General features: G+C 43.9%; 1 protein-coding gene across 2 annotated transcripts in view; it reads right to left on the bottom strand.

The window, feature by feature from the left end:
• Nucleotides 1-12,574, bottom strand: part of NEK10 (NIMA related kinase 10) — a 161,647-nt gene that overhangs the window by 27,423 nt on the left and 121,650 nt on the right. The window contains exons 20-23 of one of the 2 annotated variants that reach the window (XM_075827182.1): nt 9,832-9,883; nt 2,168-2,281; nt 670-707; nt 442-582 (exon numbers count right to left, since the gene is read on the bottom strand). In XM_075827182.1, coding sequence (XP_075683297.1) covers nt 442-582; nt 670-707; nt 2,168-2,281; nt 9,832-9,883 — 345 coding nt within the window. The remainder of the gene's footprint in view (nt 1-441; nt 583-669; nt 708-2,167; nt 2,282-9,831; nt 9,884-12,574) is intronic. The other variant, XM_075827183.1, reaches the window with a different exon arrangement.

The following is a 12,574-nucleotide window of genomic DNA, read 5'->3' as shown; positions in this document are numbered from 1 at the left end:
TACCACTCTTTTTAACTTTGTCCAAGCACCAACTGCGTGTCTCCAGAAAGGGAGAGGAAGCATCAGTAATATATATTGTACATGTCCAACGGGAGCGCTCTAGCAGATGCTGCCCTTTCCCTCTCATTGAGAGGATTGTAGAAATCAGTGTCTAACAGCGCTGGATATGGAAACCGCTAGGCAACGAGTACACAATGAAGATGATGGTTACTGCGGACTAACCGATATGACAGGGACATTGGGCCTAACAACTTAGAAGAAGTGCAATATTGGTAAATGATATATTGGGCAAATTTGTTGGGGCTGACATGTTTATAGTTGAAAGTACACTTTTTACTTATGGTATAAAATTTGGAAGGCAGCATGTGAAGTACTTTAAAAGTTTAAAAATATATATATAAGTCAAAAGAAAATGTATATAATTCCACTAAAAATATATACCAGAATGTTTCAGACTGTGAAGAAGCATAGTAGAAAAACTGTGTGTAGGAAATTCTGCCCCTAACGAAGTCGCTAGCTTCCTACTTTGAGACCTGAACACCAGTGAAGGAACTTTCAGAAGAAGATCAATAGGCAGCAAAGCTGAAGAAAAGAAAGGAAGAGATGGCATTTCATGTTATATCTTAAAAAAAACATTCAAACTTCTGAGCTCAGAAAACAAAGAATTACCTGGTCTTGGTTTTGAACCTGTGCTTCCCGTGTGATCCCTGAAAAATATATATTGCAAACTTTTTTAGGTACAACTGAGAAAAGTGAAGATTTTATTAAACATAACAGTGTAAGAAATAGAGTTTAAAGAGATATGATGGTTTCAGCAGGTAAACCTTATTTATTGTATTAGTTTGCATAAATTGCTGATAATTTTCAAGAACTCTGCCTGCAGTCATTAAATGGGAACTTTCAATTGCTTACTTCTGTCCTGGTCCCGTGATGGACACGCAGGTGCACAACTTGTTACAGCACAGTTATCTGATGTGTCATGCAACGAGCTATTCACCTGTGTGATTGCCACATAATAAGTACAGATTTCTATCCAATGGAAGTAAACATTAAAGGTTTCAATTCAATCACTGCAAGCAGAGATCTTGAAAGCCATGAGAAATTGAAACAGAAATTATATTGGAAAATTGTATAACGTTAATACGAAGAATAAGCTTTATTTGCTGTAATCATAATGCCCATTTATTACTTAAAAATGAAAATGAAATAGACTGATAATCTTATTGAAAGTTATACTATATATAAATAGATACTATCTATCTACTTATTTTGTATACTTACCTACAGTATTATTGACTGCATTATAATCATTGTTACCCATTATTAATAGAGTTTACACATCCCATAAGCTGTACAGAGAATTCAACTACAGCTACAACCGTGTAATAAAATAACACATGTACTAACACTAGAGACCAATTTGGACTGTCTACCTAAATCTGTGGGTACTCAAGGGAACATCTACTTCCCAAGGCAAACACAAAAGATCTTGTCATATTTGTACACTGGCTAATAGACCTAATAGACGGGAATCACTTTGTATATTTTTTTCAATCAATGAAATAGAGTAAAAATTTGTCACTAACAAGCTTACTCCAATGTTTCCATTGCATGATGAAAGGTCTACAACCAAAGTTCGCTCCCTCTTGGCCTCATTAGACTCATGGTAGCGTCATACAATTTATTCTCTGGGCTCTGTCAGCAAATATGTATAGACTAATAATATAGACTATTAAAAATGATGGAAGAGGAAAATGCCTATTATTAAAAAAGGAATTAAGTATAACTGGTGTCAAAATACAATACACACTTCATGATTTATTAAAATGTTCTGCTAAAATATAATATCGCCATATGATATTGAGGAACTGTGCAGTTATTTTTTCCAAACACAAGTACATTAATGTTAAAAAACAAACAAAAAAAAACAAAAACAGATGATTCAGTTGCACCAACTATCTAAGTAATGAAAACATTTTTGCAATAATGGTAACATATTAGGAAGAAATAGATGTGATTTAATTGTCTATACCTGCAATGTGTTTAACAAAGCAATATGTATTTGTAAAGTTAGTTAACAACTTCTCACTCGCTCCACTTAAATTAACGGGCCCTGTGAATGGGCAGCAGCATTAATACGTTCATATCACGCAGAATGTACATTTACCCATGGCCACCAATTTTTGCCTGTTCGACCCTGGCTCTATCTGCTTTTGCGCTTTTACTACAAAGTTTCTGTTCCTGGATAATCATCATCCATATATAGGGGCAGCATCTAAAGCTAAGAGAGGGAGATACATGTAAACCTAAAATGGTGTCTTTGTGTTTCATTAAACGTAAAAAAATATACACATATTTGGCATGGCTAGGCACAGGAGAATTAAGCTATGTTCACACAAGATGGATTCGCTGCATAAAAGTACACAGCATATGTGCCCTGGTCCCCGCAGAGAATTTCTTATTCAAAATTTTTATTGAGTTTCAGAACACAAAATTACAAGACATAGTGGAGGGAAGGCCTCCACACCATAAATGGAAACGACAAACAAGGTCAGTGGACCAAATCAAAAACAAATCAGAACAACAAAAAAAAAAAGAGAAATCAATAATGTGCATCACATCTCAATAAGAAGGACACTGAGCAGTATACAACAGTAGCATGGAGAATTCTTGAAGCAAAACATCAGGAGGCACAGTGAGGCCACTTAATTCAAATGGAGAGGGAGCGGCACATTACCCTAGACAGGGGAAGAGAAAGTATAGAAAAAGGCCCCAAGAGAGGGAGGAGTAGGAGGGAGGGGAGAGGACAAGGGGATCCTGGACTCCAGTTCTGGGGTATTCTGGGTGAGAACAGCAGCGAGCAAGCGTCACAGTACACTTCACAAGAGCATAGGCCAACTCAGGTTACAGCCGTGAGGTAGGAAGGAGAAGAAAGAAACACTATCCAAGGAGACCACGTAGATGTGTATTTTACCACAGCTGCCGGGGAGTGAGCCACCAGGTGTTCCATTCGCTGTATCGCGGCAACTTCCCGAAACCACTCATCTAATGTTGGGGGTATTGCCGTTTTCCACCTGCGCGGGATCACTGACTTTGCTGCCTGAAGGAGATGTCTAACTAGGGAGCTTTTATAAACTTGTATTGGCATCGGGAACATGAATAAAAGAGCTGCTTCCGGAGAGTTGGGGACAGAGACTCCAGTAACCTCCAATATAAATTTAAGTACCGCATCCCAAAAACTCCTCAACAAGGGGCAACTCCACCAAACATGAGACATGCAACCTCCTACATCACCACAACGCCAACAATTGTCAGGCACAGATGGATACCATTTATGAAGCGCAGCCGGGACCCGGTACCATCTAGATACTATTTTGTAGCTAGTTTCTTGTGCCCTAATGGCTATAGAGGCTTTTTGTGAGAGGGAGAAACATCGCTTCCACTGTGCGTCAGTAAATGTAGTATGCAATTCTCTCTCCCAGGCCCCGCAGAAGGAGGGGAGTTGTTGGGAACGCTGTGAAAGGAGTAATTTATATATTGTGGATATGATATGGGTAGGGGGCTGGGTGGAGACACATAGGCGCTCAAAGTCCGTCAACGACCGGTGAAGATGTGCGCGTCGCTTAACCGCTCCATAAAAGTGCTTTAACTGGGCATATTCATATATACGGCGAGTGGAGGGCACGGCATCGGGGCAGATGGAGGTTAGAGGGAGAAGAGAGGAAGCGGAGAGGACCTGGGCAAAATACATGGGGCCGGTGGACGGCCTGCCTAGGAAGGAGCGCCCAGCCTTACCAGCAGGAAAGGCTGGATTATCTGTGATAGGAGTTAAAGGACCCAGGGGGTCTATAAGCGTACTTCCAGGTCCTAAGGACCTCAATGCCAGGAGGGTATGATGAACCACAAAGGAGGCTTGAGTCGGTCTGTTCCCGGGCAGGGTCCACGGCAGGGATGATAGGGTACTGGGACATAGTTGTTGAGCCAAACGGACCCATAGTTTTGATTCACGGTTATGAAAAAAATCTAAAACACGTGCGTGAGTTGATGCTAGATAGTAGAGCCTACAATCCGGCAGACCAACCCCACACGTACCCCTGGAGCGAGTCAGAAGAGCCCGGCTCAGACGTGGACGACCAGTCGGCCAAATGAAGGAGCCGAAGCATCGCTGAAGCCGCAACCAATAGAAGGATGGGATAGAGATGGGGATCGTCTGCAGGAGATAAAGTAAGCGGGGGAGGAGAGACATCTTAATAATATTGATACGGCCAAACCAGGAAAATTCAGTCTTATGCCAGGAATTAAGATCAGTGCGAAACTTGGCCAATAGGGGGATAAAATTATTTGTAAACAGTTGTGTAAGGTCACCACTTATACGGGCACCCAAATATGTAATACCTCTGGAGGGCCAGGAAAAGGGGAAATTACTTTGGAGAAGCGACACTAACGGGCCCGGGAGAGAAACATTTAGCGCTTCCGACTTAGAGAAATTGATTTTGAAATTAGACCATGTTCCAAAACGGGACAACTCGGACATCAATGAAGGAAGAGAGACATGAGGATCTGTGAGATAGACCAATAGGTCATCAGCAAATGCCGAGCACTTGTATTCCATCCCTCCAATATTAATACCCTTAATATCCGTGTTGCTCCGAATGGAGGCCATGAGGTGTTCCATAACCAGAACATACAACAGGGGGGATAGGGGACAGCCCTGTCTCGTGCCATTGTAAATAGGGAAAGGTCCCGCAGAGAATTTCAGCCAAATTGTGGTGCAGTTTTTCGGCCGGAATGTCTGCTGTGGAAAATAGAATTAAAAAAAAAAAAGCCTGGAAGCAGAAGCAGAGAGATATGAGTAAGTGTAACTTATTTTCTTTCGGAGTTGTTTTTTTTGCAACAGAATTGCAGCTTTTCCACCACAAAAAATGCAACATCTGCTATTTGTTGCGGGTTTTTCGGCTGTTTTTTTACGCAGCGTTTGAAAGAGATTTGTTCATATCTCATCTACACTGCTGCTACAGTTTTATGCTGTGGATTTTCTGCAAATAATTCTGTTACGGAAAATTTGCGGTATTAATGCTACGTGTGGACATACCCGTAGGGGATTCATCTTTTGATACGTATAACCCCCATTGCTAATTCACACCTAAATTATCACATAAAATAGTCAATTTTATGAAATCACCAGCTGAGCAATTCACAAGGTGGAAGTTTATGGAAGTGCTAGGTGAGCGATTCCCCAAAGGCTGCTGGAGGCTGTCAGGAATGAGCATGCAAATAAATCTGCAACCCACAATCCGTCACAACTCTGATCAACAGACTCTAAGGTTACTCTATGGTTTTTTCCAGAGCCCACCACAATGCAGGTTGGACTTTGCAGCATAGGTTGTTTTAACAGAGTTTGGTGTAGGATAAGAGGTGCAATGCAGGCAATATCAGAGCAGAAAACAAGACAGCCTGAGGGTAAACAGAAAGTACAAGTTACAAAGCTAGTAGATATCAGGGATTGCAGAGGTCAAAACCATCCGGGAGCAGAAAGTCCAAATCAGTAAGCAAAGGGTAATCCAGAGACAAGCCGAGGTCCAGTTCCAAAAAGTGCAAATAGTCAAAGGTACAGGGTATAGTCAGTAGCTTGATCAAACACATGGAAACCAGGAAAATCACAAGCAAAGAAAACAGAACCAACTCAGATTTAAATACTCCACCCTTCAATCTGATAGGAAGAAAGACAGAGGAGCGGAATAGGCTCAACAACTAAAACCAGAACCGCCCAGAAGATAGACTAAGGCTGGGTTCACACAACCTATTTTCAGACATAAACGAGGCGTATTATGCCTCGTTTTACGTCTGAAAATAGGGCTACAATACGTCGGCAAACATCTGCCCATTCATTTGAATGGGTTTGCCGACGTACTGTGCAGACGACCTGTTATTTACGCGTCGTCGTTTGACAGCTGTCAAACGACGACGCGTAAAAATACAGCCTCGTCAAAAGAAGTGCAGGACACTTCTTTGGACGTTTTTGGAGCGGTTTTCTCATAGACTCCAATGAAAACAGCTCCAAAAACGGACGTAAAAAACGCAGCGAAAACGGCGCGAAAAACGCAGCGAAAAATGCGAGTTGGTCAAAAAACGTCTGAAAAGCAGGGTCTGTTTTCCCTTGAAAACAGCTCTGGATTTTCAGACGTTTTTGGTCACTACGTGTGCACATACCCTTATAGTCATGGTAATCTTAAAAGGGACCGACGTTTCCTAATAGTCAAAAGGTCATTTGTGAGAAGTCCCAGTATTTCCTGTAAATATTCTCGTGTCTGGAATTTCGAACTGCCAGTCACTTCATTAGATTTGTACTTTATATAGTGGCTTCTAGTATCATGTTCAGTGAAATTGTTTGACACCAAAACAGAAGCAGTTTTTAAAAAATATTGCCAGATATTTCAAATACCCAATGTTATTAAGTGAACTATAAGGTTACCTTCGCCTGGGCTATTTTCAGGGTTTTTTCGGGCCGTAAACGCCCCGACGGGGCGTTATCTTATGCCTCATTATTAACCCGTTAGTGACCGCCAATACGCCTTTTAACGGCGGCCACTAACGGGCTTTATTCTGATGCATATGCCTTTTTACGGCACTGCATCAGGATAAAGTGAACAGAGCAGGGAGCGTCAAATCTCCCTGCTCTCAGCTGTTAGAGGCAGCTGAGGGCTGGGAGCGTCCCTGCTCTGCCGTGTGAGATCGATATAAGTATCGATCTCACCCGTTTAACCCCTCCGATGCGGTGCACAATAGCGTGCACCGCATCTGAGTGGTTTTGGAGAGAGGGAGGGAGCTCCCTCTCATCCCACTGAAACCCGGCGATACGATCGCCGAGTGTCTGTGTCTCTAATGGCAGCCGGGGGCCTAATAAAGGCCCCCAGGTCTGCCATTAATGAATGCCTGCTAGATCATGCCGGAGGCATGACCTAGCAGATGCCTGTCCGTTTTAAACGGACAGGCAGTAATACACTGCAATACAAAAGTATTGCAGTGTATTATAATAGCGATCGCAGAATCGCATATTATAGTCCCCTAGTGGGACTAGTAAAAAAGTAAAAAAAAAGTTTAATAAAGTTAATTAAAAAAAGATGTGAAAAAAAATGAAAAACCCAGCTTTTCCCCTTACAAAATGCTTTACTATTAAAAAAACAAAATAAAGTTAAAAAGTTACACATATTTTGTATCGCCGCGTCCGTAACGACCCCGACTATAAATCTATTACATTATTTAACCCGCACGGTGAACGCCGTAAAAAATGTAATAAAAAACTATGGAAAAATTGCTGTTTTCTGTGAATCCTGAATTAAAAAAAATTTGATAAAAAGTGATCAAAAAGTCGCATCTACTCCAAAATGGTACCAATAAAAACTACAAGTCTTCCCGCAAAAAAAAGCCCTCACACAACCGCATCGGCGAAAAAATAAAAACGTTACGGCTCTTCAAATATGGAGACACAAAAACAAATAATTTTGAAAAAAAAAGCGTTTTTACTGTGTAAAAGTAGTAAAACATACCAAAACTATAGAAATTTGGTATCGTTGCAATCGTAACAACCCGCTGAATAAAGTTATTGTGTTATTTATATCACACGGTAAACGGCGTAGATTTAAGACGTGAAAAAGAGTGGCGAAATTTCAGGTTTTTTTCTATTTCCCCCCCAAAAAAAGTTAATAAAAGTTAATCAATAAATTCTATGTCCCCCAAAATGGTGCTATTAAAAAATACAACTTGTCCCGCAAAAAACAAGACCTTATACAGCTATGTCGACGCAAAAATAAAAAGGTTATAGCTCTTGGAATGTGACGATGGAAAAACGTTAAAAATGGCTTGGTCATTAAGGTATAAAATAGGCTGGTCATTAAGGGGTTAAATAACAGGGCGAAAAAAAACGCTTTGCAAAAAGAAGTGCATGTCACTTCTTGAGCCGTTTTTGGAGGGGTTTTTCATTGACTCAATAAAAAAACAGCTCCAAAAACGGCCGTAAAAAACGCAGTGAAAAGCACTTGATGCTTAAAAAATGGCTGAAAATCAGGAGCTGTTTTCAAGGGAAAACAGCTCCGTATTTTCAGCCGTTTTTTGTTAAAGAGAACCTGTCACCTAGTGGTAGAGGGCAGGGCCGGCCCTAGGATAGATGGCGCCCTGTGTGAAATGATCTTTCGGCAACCCACCCCATCATTAAAAAAAAATGCCCCATAAAAAAATTATAATGCCCCTTTAATGCCCCCATACAGTATAATAATAATATTTAATAATATAATATATTACAACCCCTTAAAGGACACAGTATTTTGTCCTCTAATTGTGCCCACAGTATTATGCCCCCTGTAGTACCCCTACACAGTATAATGTCCGCTTAGTGGCCCCCACACAGTATAATGCCCCCCTGTAGATTTTGCCATATAGCCTCCCTGTAGACAGTGCCATAATCCCCCACCTCCTTTTTGTAGACCGTGACATACAGCCCCCCACACCTCCCCCTTGTAGACAGTGCCATACAGTCCCCCACCTCCCCTTGCAGATCGTGCCATACAGTCCCCGCACCTCCCCCTTGTAGACAGTGCCCCCAAACAAAAACAAAAATTGTACTCACCTATGCCCCGTTCCCATGACGAACTGATCTGCTCCATGACGGGACCCTAGTACAGAGTTTCTCAACCTTTTCGGACTCGAGGCAGCACTGACGTCATTGGCTTCTCCTGGAGTGGAATCCCAGATCATAGAGTCTGCAATGCTGTGACCGGGGATTCCGCTTCAGGAGTTTTTCCTGATGTCACTGTCCATATATGGACAGAGGCATCAAGCAGCGCTCCAGGAGCGGAATCCCCGGCCACACGGGGATTCTGCTCCTTCAGGGAGCTACAGTGGCGCTATCCTGGAAGGGGGGGTTGATATCTACAGGGGGGCACTATAGCAGAGCAAGGGAGGTATCTCCCTGCTCTGCTGTCTACTAGCGCCGCTGTAGCTGAAGGGAGCTACAGTGGCGCTAGTAGACAGCAGAGCAGGGAGATATCTCCCTGCTCTGCTATAGTGCCGTCGCTACCGCTATAGCAGCCACAGCAGCTGCTAGTGGCGCCACCGCCCTCATGCCCGGGGTCACCGCTAGCAGCCGCTATGGCTGCTACAGCGGTAGCGATGGCCACTAAGTGAAGAAGCGCCCGGGTGCAACTGCAGTTAGTGTGTGTATCCCCGCTGGTAGTTGCAACGGCGCGGGGATACACACACCCGCTGGCGCCCCTCTTGCCGTGTGGCGGCTGGCGCCCTGTGCGACCGCACTGGTCGAACATAGCTAAGGCCGGCCATGGTAGTGGGTGAAAAATCATTTCTATATAACCTATAACTGTCTTCTTAGTCAGCTCAGGAGCTTTAGTATTCAGTTTTTTAGTAATCCCACACTGTATGCTAATGAGCATAAAAGAATCATATCTTCATTTGAAAAGAGCCAAATCTTCGTATGAGTCATATCTTCATTCCCCAAGTCTTCCCGAGTTTTTCCCGCCTCCTTACTTTTGATTGACAGCTCCTCGCCTTCACCCAGCACACAAAATCCTGCGCTTGTACATTGATGTCCTATTCTGGTGTGTGCGCACAAAGGGACACCGGAATATTACGATAAAAGACGCTAAATGTTTGCAAACAGTTAATTACAGTCGGAGGAGGAATTTAGGAGAGGGGATAACGGCAATGAACTTTTGATATCAGCGGCCAGTGAGGGACAAGTAAAGTTCAATAGGTGAAATGCTGGGGGCAGGTTCCCTTTAAGCGTGTGAACATGCCTTAACAAAACCTAAATAAACCCACCTTGTTTGAGAGATTTCTCCTCCAGAAGCACTGATACTTCGTTTTAGCGTACCTGCAAAAATGCAATATTAATACAATAAATACAAAACACAAAATAGGTCTATGTTGTGCACTTCATAAAATATGAACTCTTCCAAAAAAGGCCTGTAATATTATGAAACTTACTAATATAATTATGTTTCAGTTTTGCCCCAGTTGTGCATATCCAAATCTTTATCACTATCTCATCAGTAGCCAGTGTTTACATGCAGGCTTCTGATGATGTCGTTCTCTGATCCCAGACCCCCTATGGATGATGCGTTATCTAGAAAGTGCCTGTCATTCAAGTCTATCTCCACATAGGAACATGCACAATATAAAAGTCCCAGTCTCTAATTTAGGAACTCACAGCAAGTACAGTGCTGACATATGCACAGTAGCATAACTACCGCTGTAGCAGCTATAGCAGCTGCTACGGGGCCTGCGGCATTAGGGGGCCTGTGCCACGAGCCGGCACGGCCCCCCCCCCATGCCCAGAGGCTCCTCTAGCAGCCGCTATGGCTGCTAGAGCGGTAGTGACGCCATATTCAATAGTGTCTGCGTCCTTCGGACGCAGATGCTATTGTACACTGTGACAGGGCAGGGTGGTATCCCCCTTCTCTGCCATAGGCTACTGTACACAGTGGCGTAGCTCTAGGGGTCACAACGATCGCTATTGCGACCGGGCCTGGGAGGTTATAGGGCCCCCGTAGCCACACAGCACTGACCGCGCTGGTCCCGCTTCCTGACTGCTGGAGCAAGAAGCTGATTGGTCCTTGCTCTAGTATTCACTCTGCCTTGAGCGGCTCAGCGCAGGCAGGCGCGATGTAGTGACGTCATCACGCCTGTCTGCGCCGAGTCACTCACAGCACAGACCGGAGGAGAAGGATCCCCCACCCATCGTGGGAATGGGGATAGGTAAGTAATTATGTTATTATTTTCTATTAGGCATTGTGGGGCATTATACTGGGTAGCCCCCCGCTGATATGTTGGCAGCTATATGAGCATTTCACTATATGGGGCATTATACTGTATGGGCGGCATTATAATGTGGGGGCAGCTATGGGGGGCATTATCCAGTGGGGGCAGCAATGGATGGCATTATACTGTAGGGGCAGCTATGGCAGGCATTATACTGTGGGGACATTATATTGTAGGGGCAGCTATGGGGGGCATTATACTGTGGGGGCAGCTATGGGGCGCAGCTATGTGGCATTATACTGTGGGGGCAGCTATGGGGAGCATTATACTGTATGGGGCAGCTATAGGGGCATTATACTGTGGGGGCAGCAATGGGGGGCATTATACTGTGGGGGCAGCTATGCATGGCATTATACTGTGGGGCAGCTATGAGGGCATTATACTGTGGGGGCTGCTATGGGGAGCATTATACTGTGTGGGGGCAGCTATGGGGGCCATTATAGTGTGTGAGGGCAGCTATGGAGAGCATTATACTGTGGGCAGCTATGGGGAGCATTATACTGTGGTGGTCAGTTAAGGTTGGCATTATACTGTGGGGGCAGCTATAGGAAGCATTATACTGTATGGGGCAGCTATGGGGGTATTATGCTGCATCGGTCCAGCTATGGGGCATTATGCTGTATGGGGGAATTTTTTGGGCATTGTACTGCATGGGGGCATCTGTGTGGGCATTATACGGTATGGGGGCATCTGTGTGGGCATTATACTGTATTGGGGCATCATGTGGGCATTATACTGCATGGGGCATCTGTGTGGGCATTATACTGTATGGGGCATCTGTGTTGGCATTATACTGTATGGGGCATCTATGGGTCAGTACACTGTATGGGGGCATTATACTGTATGGTGGCAGCTATGGGGCATTATACTGTGGGGGGCACTATGGGAGCATGATATTGCGTGGGCTGAACCGGGTGTGTTTGGACGGGGATTGGGTGAGATTAGAGGCGTGGCTTAAATGGAAAAAATGCTGCTGCCCGCCCCATCGGTTGTCCCTCTTTGTGATACTTGAAAGTATAGCACTTTCTGCAGGGAGGGCTGTATGGGGAGGCTGTATAGCCCTGTCTACAGGGGGCAATGTATAGCACTCTACAGGGGGGTCTGTATAGTACTGTCTATGGGAGGGCTGTATATCACTGTCTATGGGGGGGCTGTATATCACTGTCTACAGGAGGGGGCTGTATGGCACTATTTACAGGGGAGCACTATCTACAAGGGCGGGCTGTGTGTGGCACCCAGGGGAGGGGGGCCCAGTCAAAAGTTTGATATGGGGCCTAGTGTTTCCTAGTTGCGCCCCTGCATATGCACTAAAGTAAGGACTCCTTCACCGTGGTGCTATGGCTATTTTGAAAAAAACTAATTGGTTCCAGTACATGGTTGGGTAAATAACTGGTTAGAAATACTAGTAAGCATGAGAAGCCAGGAAACCTATGCAGCTGTGACCAGGAGCCCTTTAAAAAAAAGAGATATCACTGCACACAAAATACGTTTCTTCATTCTGTTTCTTCAGTATGAGGAAGACGTACTTAGTACACACATTTGTAAAGCAGTCGTATTCCTCAGCCGATTACTCTCACTCTAATTAAATAGTCACAGTTGATAAATTGGAATGTATGATTGTGTTCTAAATGTTTCTATTTGAATAATTGGCCCCATGTTGTTTCAGCTTTAGAAACCTTTTGATTTGCACATTGTTCTGTTTATTCCTTCTATGGGGAAGAATTTTGCTTTTACATCAATGTCT

This window comes from Rhinoderma darwinii, chromosome 5 (genome assembly GCF_050947455.1).
Source record: "Rhinoderma darwinii isolate aRhiDar2 chromosome 5, aRhiDar2.hap1, whole genome shotgun sequence".
In the NCBI taxonomy this organism is placed as follows: domain Eukaryota; kingdom Metazoa; phylum Chordata; class Amphibia; order Anura; family Rhinodermatidae; genus Rhinoderma; species Rhinoderma darwinii.
The sequence above is the reverse complement of the archived record's forward strand: the minus strand, read 5'-3'. Positions and strand labels throughout refer to the sequence as shown.